Below are 15,343 nucleotides of genomic sequence, written 5' to 3'. Positions count from 1 at the left end.
TGGAGGGTGGGGCTGGCCGGCCTCCACTTGCCCCTTCTAACCCTCTGAGGCTTGGGTGCCTCTTCCCTTCCCCCTGTGGCTGGCTGGGGCTTGGGTGCCTCTTTCCTTCCCCCTGTGGCTGGCTGGGGTTTGGGTGTCTCTTCCCTTACCCCTGTGGCTGGCTGGGGCTTGGGTGCCTCTTCCCTTCCCCCTGTGCCTGGCTGGATCTGGCTGTCTGCCGAGGCAGCTGGGCTGCTGTCTCCCGAGGGGTCTTCTGTCCTCCTCTCCAGGTAAGTCCAGGGGCTGTGCTGGAGACCCCAGACAACTATTATTAAATACTATAAACTGTTGCAAATTCTTTAAGCACAAATACATTCCTATCTGACCCAGGAGCCCCACCCTCCCCAGGCCACATACGTTATGTACCCAGTAGTCCAGTTGGTCCAGCAGAATCCCCTCTTCCTGGTGTTTGTAGATTCCTACAGGGCAATCCTATGCACAGTTAACTCTAGTCTAAACCTATAGCTTCCGATGATTTTAAACTGGAGCGATTCTGCATAGGAATGCACTGTTAGTGAGAAAGGGGAAGTTTCACGCCTTTGTTCTCTCAGGTGCTTATTTTGAATTATCTTCTGCATTAAAGCTTGCTGCTTTTATGTGGTATACTTTGCATATTTCTGGCAAGACATACTAAAATATTTCATTCCAGTATTCCAGCGATCACTGTGCCTTGCATTGTATATACATTATATTTGTTTGTTGTGAAAGTATCCTAACGTTTTTTATAAATGAATGAATGAATGAGTGAGGCCAAAGCACATAAATGCAACATAGCAACCTGTGAACACTGTTTTGGAAAGCTGCAGCCTGATCATATTCCTGTATTACAGTTCTTGCCTTTTGACTGTTTCTTGTTTTCTTTTTCTGAAGCTTATGAACAAAAGGTATCAGAGATCATTAGTAGGAAGAATTCAGATTGAAATAAATAATATGGATATTTTTAGATGCACGGGCCAACTTGCACTTATGTCTTGAGTTTACAAAATATATTTTTTGTTCTTTAGGTGTGCTACTTGCTGGGAATCTTTTGGGCAACTATAATTTTTTCTTTATCCAGTTTCTTTTTAATAGAATAGAATTAAAGCTGATAAAATGAATTGCAGAGCTGCTTTTTGATAGTTGGCTAATTCTAAAATAAAAGTTCAGTCAAATCTCTTGACAAATTCTTGGAAAGTTTCAGTAAATTCAACGTTATCATTGTCCTATTCAAAACATCTAAATTGGGAGATGTGAAATAATACAAGAACATATGAAATAATTGATTTTAAACTGGATTTCATGGAAAGTTACACAGTATAGAACTGTGTACAGTATATTGTATACTGTAATACATTATAGAACACGTAGGTAGGTTGTCAACCTGCCTGGAGAAAAATATCGTATCCTTTTAATGGAGGCTTAATATGTAGAAGCAGGCAGCTTCTTCCTAGAGGTGAAAAACATCACCCGGTGAATAACATCTTATTAGGCCTCTATTAAAGGTACAGCACATTTTTTTCTTCAAGTAGTTGGCAACTCTATAGTTTTTAAAAGAAAAAAATGGATATTGAGAAACACAAGGTTGGTTCACATAAGCCAAGGCTCCCCAATCTTTTTGAGCCTCTGGCACCTTCGGAATTCTAATACTGGGTGGTGGGCACAACCACAAATGGCCACCACAGGAGGTGGAGCCAACCACAAAACGACCAACTTAGGAGGCAGAGTGTCCCCCCACCCCAACATATATAGAGGAAACCCAAGTGCAGGAAACGAGGAATAATTTTTTAAAATATACTGGAAAAAAAGGAGCGATAGACTAAAACCAACACTAATGGTAGCTACGTTATTTTAAACTGCACAGCCAATCAGATCTTTAATAGCCAATCAGAAACCCTGCTGAACAGGAGCCCCACCAGGCCCCTCCCACTTTCTAAAAACAGTTAGCAAGCACCATGACACCTATGGGTGCCACATTGCGGACCTCTGACATACTCCATGGCTTAGTTTTGCATGACTGAGCCTTGGGCTCATATGCATCCTGTTCCTCTCTCATGCACGCCAGTTACTTACTTTCTATTAGTACAAACCATAGTTTGCTATTAGAATCCTTATTTGATTCCAAAGTAATGGAAAGCCAGACTTTGTGCTAAATGGGAGGTAACTACATTGGAGTGCCTGGGATAGGGGTAGGTAGCATGCAATCCCAAATTCTGTTAGTATAACTGTGAACTGGCTCACAACATTCCAAGTACAAGGAGAAGCTGGAGTGAATTACCAAAGACAAGACAGCACTGAAGCAACAGGAAAGCTTGCTCACACCCCTCCTTTGGCAGTTTGGCACCTTGGCTGGTTTGCATAATACCTCACAAGACGGAACAGGATTTTTAGCACCCGGAAAGAGAAAAAAGAAAAAAGAGAGCTCTGTTTACAGGAGATTGAACTGAGATTAGAATTTACCTTGAATAGGTGCTGTTAGAAAAAGGGATTGGTGATGTCTCTGGCTCAAACCTTCAAGACAAAAACCGGAGAGACAGATAGATAGGCTAGTATCAGTCTCCTTCTTGACTACTCTACTATCACTCGCTTCCTCTGATTAGTAGAATGTAATCCAAGGGAACTTCCTTCTTTTCTTTCTCTCTTCCCTGCATGCATCAGGAGAAGCAGCATGGTATCTCCTCTTGGGACAAATGAAGCAGATGGCCTGTTATCAATCTGAAGCCACCCTAGTTAGCAAGATTAGTTAGTCACTTTTTCTCTCCACTATACTTAAGTTAATGTACTTCTATAAATAAATAAACCATTATTACTTCTTTAACTCAAGTAAGAGGCTCTCTGTGCAATTTGTAAGATAGTGTGGTAATTATTCGTTTAGGCCGCGCTGCTGAAGTTCAGGAGGAGCACTCTGTTAATAAGGAAAGGAAGGGCTGTCTGACTGGTCCCAACCATCCTTAACTAAACCCAACAGGTGCTGGGACTGTATATCTGAATATACTTTTTGTATCTGCAAGACAAAAAGAAGTTTCAGTATACTTCCTGGTTTACTAGCAGATTTTGAATGTATTATGTATTTATTCTGTATTTATTACTGTAGTATATTCAGTGTATTTATTGGATATTTAGCATATTTTATTTACTGTCACAGTGTACACACTAGCATGGTTCAGGTTTAGATGTTGGTGAAGAAACATTGAAGATTTTGGAGCACTTGAGCACTTTATATTTAACAATACATCAAATATGCTTTTGTTACTTATTGGCATTTCTCCAGATAGGTTCCTAAGGTGGGGTTTTCCCTCTGATTGTAGTTGCAGTACGTAAAGAATGACTCAGGTACAAATCAAAGAGTTAAAACAGGAAGGAACAAGTAAGTAAAGTGTGCAGGTCACCTCTAGGCTAGATTACTGTAACTCCCTCTACGCAGGGCCACCCTTGGGTCTGACCCGGAAACTACAGCGGGTCCAGAATGCTGCTGCTCGGGTCCTGATGGACGTTCTATTCAGGTCAAATATTACACCAGTTTTGCAGCAGCTTCACTGGCTTCCCGTGGAGTTCTGGGTCTGTTTCAAGGTGTTGGTGTTGACCTTTAAAGCCCTAAATGGACTGGGACCAGCATACCTGAGGGACCGTCTCTCCCCTTATGTACCCCGGAGAGCACTTCGTTCAGCAGATAAGAACTTGCTGGTGATCCCTGGCCCCAGGGAGGCTCGTTTGGCCTCAACCAGGGCTAGGGCTTTTTCGGTCCTGGCCCCAACCTGGTAGAACCCTCTGTCTGAAGACACTTGGGCTCGCCAAGATCTGGTATAATTTCGGTGGGCCTGCAAGATGGAGATGTTCCACCGGGCATATGGTTGAGGCCAGTATTAGGACCATCACTGAGCCTCCCGTCGCTTTCTCCTATCCAATGACATCCCGTCCGTCCGGGTGTCTCCCTCTTTGTATTTGAGGGCAGGAATGTGCAACAGGTCATCTGAGTTACGATTTTATGATATGATTTTAATTGTATTTATATAATTATGTATTTATGAATGTTGTACCCCGTCCTGAGCCCGCTTGCGGGGAGGGAGGGCTAAACACCAAATAAAGTAAAGTTGAGTCATAACGAAACCATTGTGTTCCCATGAAATTCCGAGATAAGCAGAGGTGGTTTATAACGACAACATTCGATTTATATATCCCCCTTCAGGACAACTTAACGCCCGCTCAGAGCAGTTTACAAAGCATGTAATTATTATCTCCACAGCAAACACCCTGTGTGGTGGGTGGGGCTGGGAGAGCTCCAGAGAACTGTGACTAGCCCAAGGTCACCCAGCTGGCTTCAAGTGGAGGAGTGGGGAATCAAACCTGGTTCTCCAGATTAGAATCCTATACCCAACTGGTTTACCATTGCCTTCTGCAATAGCAACCCCAGTCTTACTTGGTGGTCTCCCAGCCAAGTACTGACCGTGGATGACCCTGCTTCGCTTCTGAGCTCTGCAGTAAAGATCAGGCTAGGCTGGACAACAAGGCCACAAGAAACCTTAAAAGGGAAAAGAAGGTGTTTTTTACATATGCACAGGAAAAAGCCACTGAAGAGAAAAATGTATTTTGAAGTAGGAAAGCAATGTGCAGAACTGAATTAAGAGGAGAAGCATGATGGCAGACCAAGAATAGTAGAAACAAGAAATGACCAAAAAGGAGTTTTACTGAGCTCAAAATAACTATCTTTATATAGACGAGTGGAACAGATAAATGGATTGTTTAAGCCAGAACTGGTGACCTCTTTTTAAAAATATGGATTGAATGCTCTACCTAGTCACAGCCATGTGGTGAGATTGCTGATTCCCATGGCACAGAGTACCTCACGCTACAAAAGTAATTAAGGTACTTTATAAATAATACTTATAAATAATACTTTATAAATAATACAGCTATCATTAATTCATGATGTGGTGAGCTGTGAATAGTTGCTAGTGGATTAAACATTCAAAATAATTGTTTTTATATAGGAAGTACGACTCAGTTAAGAAAAGGTTAATCTTCAACAAAATACAACTTTATAGACACATAGATAAATCAGTAATGTGGACTCTATATAATATAGCCAAATAGCATATATCATTTTAATGTGTAACCTAATGAGAGTAATCAGTAAAAAGAATCAATTCTATTGAGGGGGTTATAGCTGGGCTTGGATAACATTCACCAAAGGAGGATTGTTCTCTGTGCCAGTCTCCTCCCCCTAGTCCCCACATAATATGAACAAGCAAGTGCCACCTGGTGGACTCTCCTCTTGCCCAGAGCTCTGTGGAGGCCGTGGGCAGGAGGACTCCGAAGGCAGCCGTGCCCAGGAGCTCAGCTTGTGGCAGCCATCTGTCATAATCTCCTTTTGCCCAACAGCTCCTGAAAGCTAAACATGAAGCCCCAGCAAAGCTGTGTTGGTGGAGGCAAAACTCAGTCAATCTCAAAATCGCACCCCACCCTCCATTCTGCAAAAGGGACAAATAACTTAAAGGAGCCTATGAAATAGAACTTGGCGGATGCATGCTTAAAGGAGTGTGCCACTTTGCCCAGTTTCTTTGCTTCATTTGTATGCTGCACTGAAGAAAAGAAAACTGGAGCGCATAAAAAATTCTTCCCCGTGTTGTTTCCAGACTAAAGGGATGAGTATGAGGAATTTTCATCAATGTATAAGGAATTTCCCGAGACAATTTTATATATTAGTGAAGTTGAATTCTAATTAGAAACCATTTTATTAGGGCTCAATGACATAATCAGTGTACCTTAAGTAGGTGCATTGCACATGCTGGTAGAAATTAATGCCTCTCAGGCAGACTTTAATGTATTGAAAAAGTGGACATGTGCAGAAACTGAGTACAATTAGCATCAAGCAGATAAATCCAGCTCTAATCCTGTTTATGTTCTACATCAGGCAGATGTGCCAAAATTGATTTAGACAGGCTCTTGGCTTATAATAGTAATTTTAAAGTGCCATGTAGTATTGTTTTTGTAGAGGCCTTTCCTAAAAATGCTAAGTGTTCTTGAAAAGAGAAGCAAACTTAACAAGTGTAACCTACTTTATGAAGAGCTTTGCTTTTCTACTGCTGGAAGAACTTGGCAGGAAAGATTATCTTTATTCCTTGTAATTAAATTGACTTTAAAAATACAATGGGAAGTGGGTGATGAATTAAATAAATAGCATGATATCTAATGTATGCTTAAATCCCCTGTAAGAACAGATGGTACCCTGTATCCTTGTAGGTAACATGAGAAGATAGTTAATGTTTTGAAACAGCCAGCAGTAATCAGTATGATACTAATGAACAGATAATTCTTGGATGGAAAAAACAAATTCATGAGCAATCTAATTTTTTTTTGCAAGTGTAGCTTATTTAGAGGATTTTAAATATGGTAAATATAAATACAATAATAATTGTTTCTTTTTAATGTAATGAGAAATGAGTATTGACTTTCCATAGATTTAAATTCAGATGAAGTAGATGCATGGCATTTTCTTTAAAAATCTATAGGTTTTCAGTTTAAAGTTTGGAAGTAAACATTTTAGTTTAAAATTATAGGTGCGTATCACCTTGATTACCTACCAGGTTTGAAATTTGTTACGAGATTTCCTTTCTGTACAGGAGGAAAAAAAGCACATCCATGCCAGTGAGTTTTCTTGCAGTCAGCATTGAAATAAAATCTGTTAATATAGAATTGCAAGGAATATTTGCAACAGCTAATCAAAAGCTGTCGTTTTTTCCTCTTTGATACCAGTGAATAAGAGCCAGACTTCAAGGGACAGCAGCCATGGGCCCATCCCGTGGCTGCCAACACCATTTTAGAAGCATTTATAATTCTTTTAAAATTTCTGCAAGGCCCCTGTCAGGTTCCGCCTGACCCGTCCTTCAGTAGCCTCTGCTCTTCTTCCTCTCCTGCACTGTCCTTTGCCAAGTGAACTCCCCCAACACAACTCACCATCGGCTCCTACACTTTCCACCCCTTGGTTCCCAACTGAGCCTGCTTATATAGGGTTTCCTGCCCTGCTCACCACCCTTCCTCTTGTGGGTTGATTGCTCTTGATCGGGCCAGCTGAGGAGGCTTCCAGGTGCCTCTCCCCAGCTCCAGTCTCTCCCTTTCCATTTATTTCCTACTTGGAGCTTGCAGGGTCTTTCCAGGCAAGAGGGCCTGGTAGCCATTTGTCCCTGGGCATCCCTGTGGCTAGGCAGATCTCCTAGGCAGGTGGCATTTCTGTGGGCATGACCCCCTGGCTTGCCGGCCCCACCTAGTGTGTGTGCAGGGGCAGGGGTATCTCTGGCCTGTGTGTTTTGCCCCTTGGTGCCTAGTGCCAGGGGAGGGGTCTGGGGCTTGTCTGTGGCTGCTCCTGCGCCTCCCGGAGTCCACCGGCTGCCTTCTTGCACATCTGGGGCTCCCTTGGGTACTGGCGTCCTGCTGCTCTCTACCCACTGTGATGGCAGCACACCTTTCGCAGGTGCGAGGTGTTGTGGCTGTGGTAAGTCCGATGGATGTGGACAGCTCACCCCTGGACAGCCCCAGTCTGTGTGGTCCTGATTTGGATGACCCAAGAGCTCTTTATTCTTCCTCTGTATACCTTTTCATTGCTGAAACAGGAGTTGGGGGCTATTTGGTGCCTGAAAAAATGCCAAGGGAAGAGCCCCTGGGGCGGCTGCATGAAGCAGGGTCTCATGGAAATTTTAAAAGAACTACAGATGCTTCTAAAATGGCATTGACAGCCATGGAATGGACCGTGAGTGCTGTCACTTGTAGTTTGACTCTAAGTTAGCTCAACATTAGTTCTTTGTGTGGGGAAGCAACCAACACAAACCAAAGATGAAAAATATTGCTTGATTTGGCTGATTCATCTTGTGCTATCTGTAAGTGGCGTATGACTCTTGGGATTTGTCAGAGATTGTCTCTTCCATCCCTTGATTTTGTTGGCCCTGAGTTCTTACCTGTGAAACTTCATGACCTGCAAGACTAAAATCACACATAAAAACCATTTTTTACTCAAGAGCAAGTAGCTTCCTTGCTGTATGGATACTCTGGTATCTATTAAAAGTAGACTTTAACCTCAGGCAAGTGTAAAGACCTTCAGAATTTCAGAAATACGTACATGATCACCTTGATTGTCAACTACAGCAGCTATGATATATTTTATTCTGCAGTGGGATGGATTGAAAAAGGAGGAAAGAGTTTTAGTGGTTGGGCCTAGTAGATGTTTTTTTTCTTTTTTGTTGATCTTATCTTGAAGTAGGACAGCTGAAATAATGGATTTCTTGGGACTGTTCATATAGTCAGCTGTTGTAGGGGTGTGTGATTCAGTATATCTGGCCCAAAAATATACGTGAAAAATACCTTATTGGTATTTTTGGGTGTATTCGGGCATTCCAGTGAAATCCAGGATTCTTGGATATACCAAATAGTAAAGAGTTCAGTAGCACCTTTAAGACTAACGACCTTTATTGTGGCATAAGCTTTCAAGAACCACAGCTCTCTTCGTCAGATGCATCTGACAAAGAGAGCTGTGGTTCTCGAAAACTTATGCTGCAAGTAAGTTGGTTAGTCTTAAAAGATGCTACTGAACTCTTTACTATTTTGCAACTACAGACTAACACGGCTAACTCCTTTGGATATACCAATATTGGTTAATTCTGAAAATATTTGGAATCAAGTCATTGAGTGTATGTGCCTTCTACCAGGTTCTGTAGGGCTTTGTTCATTGTTTTGGATGGCTTTTAGTCAGTGGTTGCTCTTGGGTAGCTTAGCAAAGGCTTCTTTGTCCTGGAGAAAACAAGGGGTTCCTTCCCATAGAATACAATGGAGAGTAGCTTAGGGACCTCGTTCAGGGGCCCATAGAATTCAACCCCTTGACCTAATCTTCTTGAAACGTGAGGATTCTTTAGAGGACAGGCCACTCTCACTCCTGCAATTTTGGTGCAGTTTACTCCAAAAACAGCTCCTCTAGCCACCCAGAACAATTACCCCATAGGGAATAATAGACCCAGTTATTTTCTGTATCTTGAAAAAACCTGGATTCAAATACAAAATAGGTATTTTTGGACCCTGAATATCGGGAATACAGATATTTATTGGATCCCCAATCCCCGAATCCATAAATATGTTTTTAGTGCACACCCCTGATTTTGTTCACCACTCTGATTGTGACACTAATCATCCAGAAGGGCGGTATATAAGCCACTGCGGAGGCGCTGTTTTTGAGGCGCTGCAGAGCAGCTCCGCAGTGCCTTAAAATGGGCCCAATTCACACTATTATTATTATTAGGCTGTTGCTTGACCTTATTGAGGGAGAGGTGCATGGATGAAGGAAAGAGATCCAAAATCTTAGTTCCTTCACAGATGTAGGTATCAAACCTTCAACTGTGAAGTGGAGTCACCCATTATTTATTGTTTAGGGAACCCTGAGTAATAAGCTGAAGAGCAATTTGCAGGTTCTTTTTACCTTGCTCTTGTACTTGCGTTGATCTTGTCTTGCCCAGTGTGTTGGCTTACACTTCCTGAGTTTGTAAGGATGAAGGAAAGAGAAGGGAAGCTTCAAAAGCACTGCTTCCTTTCCATTGTTGACTGGAGCTGACCCTAGGTGATGGTGGTGGTGGTGGGGGACTGGAAAGCATTATAAACTGTATTCACTCTGTCACTAATTTTTTTGATTCTGCCATAGTGATTTTTAGTGATAGTGATAGTGATAGTGATAGTGATTTTTTGATTCTGCCATAGTGGAAATTGCTGCCACATGTATTTACAAATTACAAACCTTCTGGTCATTAACATTTTCCTAATCTACTGCATTTACACACCTAGTCTGACCATGCAGCACTCTTACGGAAGAAGGAGAGATGGAGTAGCACTGGCATTTTCTTTCAGAGTTTTTTGAAAAGCTATTTGCAAATCTTGTAACACTTTGATAATAGGCAGTGTTGTCTGTCTGTTATAGTGATTCTCTATAGTGATCCTTCTGTTCTTATTCCACAATAGGTGGCAGGCTAAATAGGCTCTGGCATAACTATCTGTGACGTCCCAGTATCAGTGGTGGCCTGGCTAAGTTTACTCTGTATAGCAAGCGTATTGTGGTCTTGAACATCTGTTTATTCTTCTACTCTAATAACAATACATATTCTGAAAAGACTAAAATGACAGAAAAGACGAGACAACATCCTAGAATAAAATAAAGAAAAACAAAAATAAGGGTATATCTGCAAAACATAGAATTAATGGGTATTTTGAAAGTATAACTTACTTTAGGATAGAGATATAAATGATTACATTTATTTTTTTTTTTTGAAAAGTTTTTTATTGGGTTAGAACATTATTATTTTTACATTACAATCAATTTTCCCCTAATTTTTCGTTTCTAACCCCCTCCCTTTCCCCCCCTTTTGTTGACTTCCAACAGCTTTCCCACCCTCTGTCCCTTTTCCCTTACTTCTATTAAATTCCTCTATCTAAAACAGATATACATTCTCCATTATATTAAGCAGTACATCTTTAACTCCTTTACTTATTATACACCCAAACTATACGTCTTTAGATAAACAATTTATCCCATTTTCCAGTTTTGAATATTTCTATATAAACCTATATATCATAAACCATAAAAATTTCCCACATTTAAATCAAACAATTTGATTTGTTCTCTATGTATTACTCATTTCATCTTTTTATGGTAATTCTATATAACTCCTCAGATACTCAATCAATTTAACTCTTCTGTACATTCAGTTTGGTGCATATAAATCTTGTCAAAGAAAGAAAATATTGTTAATTACTCAATCCTCATGTTTAAACCTTATCATTAATTATTCTCTATCAGTTAACCTATACATATCTATATATATCTCAATCAATTAATTTAACTGCTTATAAATTCACATTTCTCTTCCTCCCCCGGTAAAGTCACCCCTCTCTTTTATACTTTTATTATACTTCAGTAGTTCTCAAACTGCCACAGTTTTCCTCCCACCTCCCATTTCTTCTCCAGATATTGTTTCAGCTTCTCCCAGTCTGTGTTAAACTGCCCTGAGTCCAGATCTCTCAGTTTTCTTGTCATCTTGTCCATTTCAGCCATATACAGCAATTTGTAGATCCAATCTTCAATAGTTGGCACTTCTTGTACTTTCCATTTCTGCGCATACAAAAGTCTAGCTGCTGCAGTCATATAAAAAATCAACGTCCTATGATGGGCTGGAATTCCCTCCATTCCCAAGTTTAGCAGCAGGAGTTCTGGGTTCTTATTTATTTGAAACTGTAAAATTTCACTCATTTCTCTTATTATTTCTCCCCAGAACTGCCTAGCTACCACACACGACCACCACATATGATAGAGGGAGCCCTCATGTTTCTTACATTTCCAGCATTTATTAGAAGTATTCAAGTTCCCTAGCGCAATCTTCTTTGGTGTCATGTACCAACGATAGATCATTTTGAAAATGTTCTCTTTAATATTGATACATGTCGTTGTCTTCATTGTAGTTTTCCACAAGTATTCCCATGCCTCCATTGTTATTTCTTTATTGAAATTTATAGCCCATTTCACCATCTGTGTTTTAACTATCTCATCCTCAGTATACCATTTCAACAGTACTTGGTATACCTTGGATATTCTTTTCTTGTCTTCTTTAAGAAGGGTCTGCTCTAGTTCCGAGTTCTCTGTTCGTATGCCCCCTTTTGCAGAGTCCGAATTGTATAAATCTCTAATCTGTCTGTACTGGAACCAATCGTAGTTAGGTGATAGTTCCTCTTGCGTCTTTATTCTAAGTTTAGATACTTCAATTTTAGTTATTTCTTTGTATGTTAAACATTGTTGTTCATTATCAACAGCTCTCGGATAAATGATTACATTTATTGAAGTTATTTGACTATGATGCTTAACTCTTTCTTTGGGCAGGTGGCTCCAGCACAGACTTGCAGTGTAAAGAGGAACACGTTGAAATGAAAGATGTCTTCTCTGTAAAACTGAAACGTCGTCGTTCGGCTGGACAGCAAAAAGGTGGCTTATTACTGGGCATCACATTATTTGTCTGCCTTAAAAAAGACCAAAACAAACTTAAAGATTCTGTTCTCAATCTCAGTAACTTAAGTGAAGACCATTGCCACTTGTGGTTTAAATATTTTAAGGACATTTTGAATGGTAAGTATTTTATTTCTATATATTTTCCTGAGCAATCCCATTGATTTTATTAAGCCTCATTTCCAGTATGCAATCATGGTACATGGCAACTTTTGCTAATTGTGATATTAAGTAGTCTCTTTTTATTGTATCAGTTATGTTGTAGGTCATTAGACTTGCTGCATACTACTTTTCACAAATGTATCTCAACAATTAAACCTCTATGTTTTTATTATAATACTGGTGTCAGCTAGTGGTGTCAGGTAACAAAATGTTTTTTGGTAAAATTGAAAGCAGCATGGCCTCAGTCAAGGACATATGACTCTCCCTTTTCCTTTACAAGCAGCAGCTTCCAGTCTTTGACAAGTTTCCAAGCAAGTAATGTGGTATAAAAGAGTGTGTCTCTGGAGCCAGGAGGATATGTGTGCTGCTGTAAGCTGTTACTGTTGTGGAGCAAAAGTTTGCACTGCAGTATCTCTTGGACAATGGACCAAATGTTATAGGCTTTATGTATGGGTTTAGTTCAGTAGGTTTTAGTGGACGAGGTCGAATATCTTCTTAGTGGTAGTTTCCTTCTGAGGTTGGCTTCGGCACAGATTTGTTTTTAAAAAATAATCTATAAGGTGTGGTAGGGAACAGGCAGTATTTTCCATTGACCAATGTAAATCTGGACATGTGGCCCAAAGTCTAAATAGATTTCACACTCGACTCTATGATACTTGGAATTTTTGTTTAAGTGCTTGTAGTCATCTGGGTTGTTTACAAGGACAATTTTTGTTATACCCAGACTAGCACAAGTGAAAGAAGTGAGCAGCAAAGTAAATCTATATATATAAAGACAAGTGTCCTGACTGACTCATCAACGCCCAGCCCAAACTCCTGGACCTAGAAACCTGAAATTTGGGGAGAATGTTCCTTTTGTGATGTAGAGTGAACTTCACTAAAGAAGGGATTTTAAGAAATTTGCTCCCTAAGGGGGCAAATGTGTTTTCCCATAGGGATACAGCTTCCCTGTGTGGCTGGCAGGCTTCTCCTCCTCTGCCAACTGCCAACACAGCCACTCTTCCTTGATTGGGCTAGCTTTCAGGGTCATTTTGCATATGGGGCCAACATTCTAAACAGTTGCTAAGGGAGTCAGTGAATGTGTCCTGAGGTAAAAAACACCTCACAGTCTTCCCCTAAAAGTTCACTAGGGTTGCCAATCTCCCTGTGGTGTAAAGTTGCCAACCACCAGGTGGTGGCTGGAGATCTCCCAGAATTACAACAGATCTCCAGGTGACAGAGATCAGTTCCCCTGGAGAAAATGGCTGCTTTGGAGAGTGGGCTCTATGGTATTATATCATTCTGAGGCCCCTCCTCTCCCCAAACCCCACTCTATCCAGGCTCTACTCCCAAAATCTCTAGGAGTTTCCCAACTTGGACCTGGCAACCCTACTGTGATGCCCGCCTGCTTGTGGAACTCTGTGTTCTGAGGTAAAAATCAGGTCAAGAAACTGCAGACAGTTGAAGAGAGACAGTACAAGACTCCTGAATAGGGATTTTATATAAAAGTAAGTATGGCAGCTGAGTTTTTAAATGTTCATGGGGAGATGATGCATGGCCTTTCTAGGGGCCATTTCAATGTGAACCTCTCACATAAACCTGTCGAAGTGCCCACCACACCACCCCTCCCTCAGTCCAACTCCACCTCACACCTCTTGCAGCCATCACCTTTTACTGCCCCCAAGAAGCCTCCTGGCAAGATGTCGGGCTACAAGAGAGTGATGGGGGGAGTCACAGTGCTGCTGGCTGGAGACTTCTGGCACACTCTGCCAGTAGTCCCAAGGAGAACTCGAGCTGACGAGGTTATTGTGTGTGTCAAGGCATTGTATCTGTGGCCCCTCACCAGGAAACTCTCACTAAGAAGAAACATGAGGGTCCACTTGAGAGACGAGGTGTCTGCTAGGGAATTCTCTGAACTCCTACTAAAAATAGGGAACAGAGAATATCCTGAGTTCAAGGAAAAGGTGACCATACTTGCAGATCTGGGCACAGTAGTGACGATCCTAGCAGACCTAACAACCACAATATACCCTAATATCATTACTATAACGCAGAAGTTCATGGACTGGCTGTGCAAGCGTGCCATTCTGACCCCTAGGAATGACAAGGCTGCCATCATTAATGAAACACAACTCCCTCAAAGGGGCAGAAATGGAGTACAGATCTGGGGACTCAGTGGGGCAAATGGATGACGTGGTCCACCACCCCATGGAGTTTCTCAACACTCTCAACCCTCCTGGCTTCCCAGACCACAAGCTTCTCCTCAGAGTGGGGGCTCCAGTGATGCTGCTCCTGAACCTCAATCAACCCAAACTCTGCAATGGCACCAGATTGTGAGTGAAAACCCTCCACAGGAACATCATCAAGGCCACATTGTTCACTGGCAGTGCTGGGGGGGTGGGGGTTCATACCACGCATACCATTCATACCATCAGATAACCTCTTCAAGTTCAAGAGCCTTCAGTTCCCCCTCAAGGCCTGCTTTTCTATGACAATCAAGTCCCAAGGGCAGACACTGAAGATGGCAGGAATTGACTTGAGGGAGGATTGCTTTTCACATGGGCAGTTCTACGTGGCCTGTTCCAGAGTGAGCTCACCCTGAAACCTAGTGATCCTAGCACCTGAGGAGAAAACCACCAATGTGGTCTACAAAGAGGTCCTTCAGTAGAAAAAAAACGGTTGTACATATTTTTCACTTTGTTTATTGCACTACAATCGTTTCCTTTTAAAAATCTCTTAAATAACTGTTACATTTCGAATTTTACTTCATCAGTTTTCGGCATCGACACATTTTGCTTTATTCAAATACTTTTGTGAAGCTTGGGGGTACTATGCTATTATACTACAAAACCAACTCAACCCCGCCCCCCCCAATCAAAAAATGTTACATACCCATAAGTATTATAATTGGACTTAAAGTAGTTAAATACTGTAGGGAAGCACGGGCATCAAGCTAGTATTACATCTATGTGATCAGCTGGGAATAAAGTTTGATTTCTTATCAAAGGCTAGAAATTTTTAAAAATGGAGATGAGTTAATTGAATTTGATTATTCTGTTGAAGATAGCTTGAAAACCCTTTGCTGAGAGTTATAACAGTATTTCTTTTTTGACAATGATCTGAAAACCTGATATGATTTATCCCGTTATGTTGCCGCAGTTCTTT

General features: G+C 41.2%; 1 protein-coding gene across 1 annotated transcript in view; it reads left to right on the top strand.

Moving 5' to 3' along the window:
* Positions 1-15,343, top strand: part of CERKL (ceramide kinase like) — a 69,767-nt gene that overhangs the window by 15,633 nt on the left and 38,791 nt on the right. The window contains exon 2 of the mRNA XM_054970124.1: positions 11,915-12,157. Within this exon, the coding sequence (XP_054826099.1) occupies positions 11,915-12,157 (243 nt within the window). The remainder of the gene's footprint in view (positions 1-11,914; positions 12,158-15,343) is intronic.

Source organism: Eublepharis macularius, chromosome 2 (assembly GCF_028583425.1).
Source record: "Eublepharis macularius isolate TG4126 chromosome 2, MPM_Emac_v1.0, whole genome shotgun sequence".
Taxonomy (NCBI): Eukaryota; Metazoa; Chordata; class Lepidosauria; order Squamata; family Eublepharidae; genus Eublepharis; species Eublepharis macularius.
Note: the sequence above shows the minus strand (reverse complement) of the source record. Positions and strands in the feature narration are given on the sequence as shown.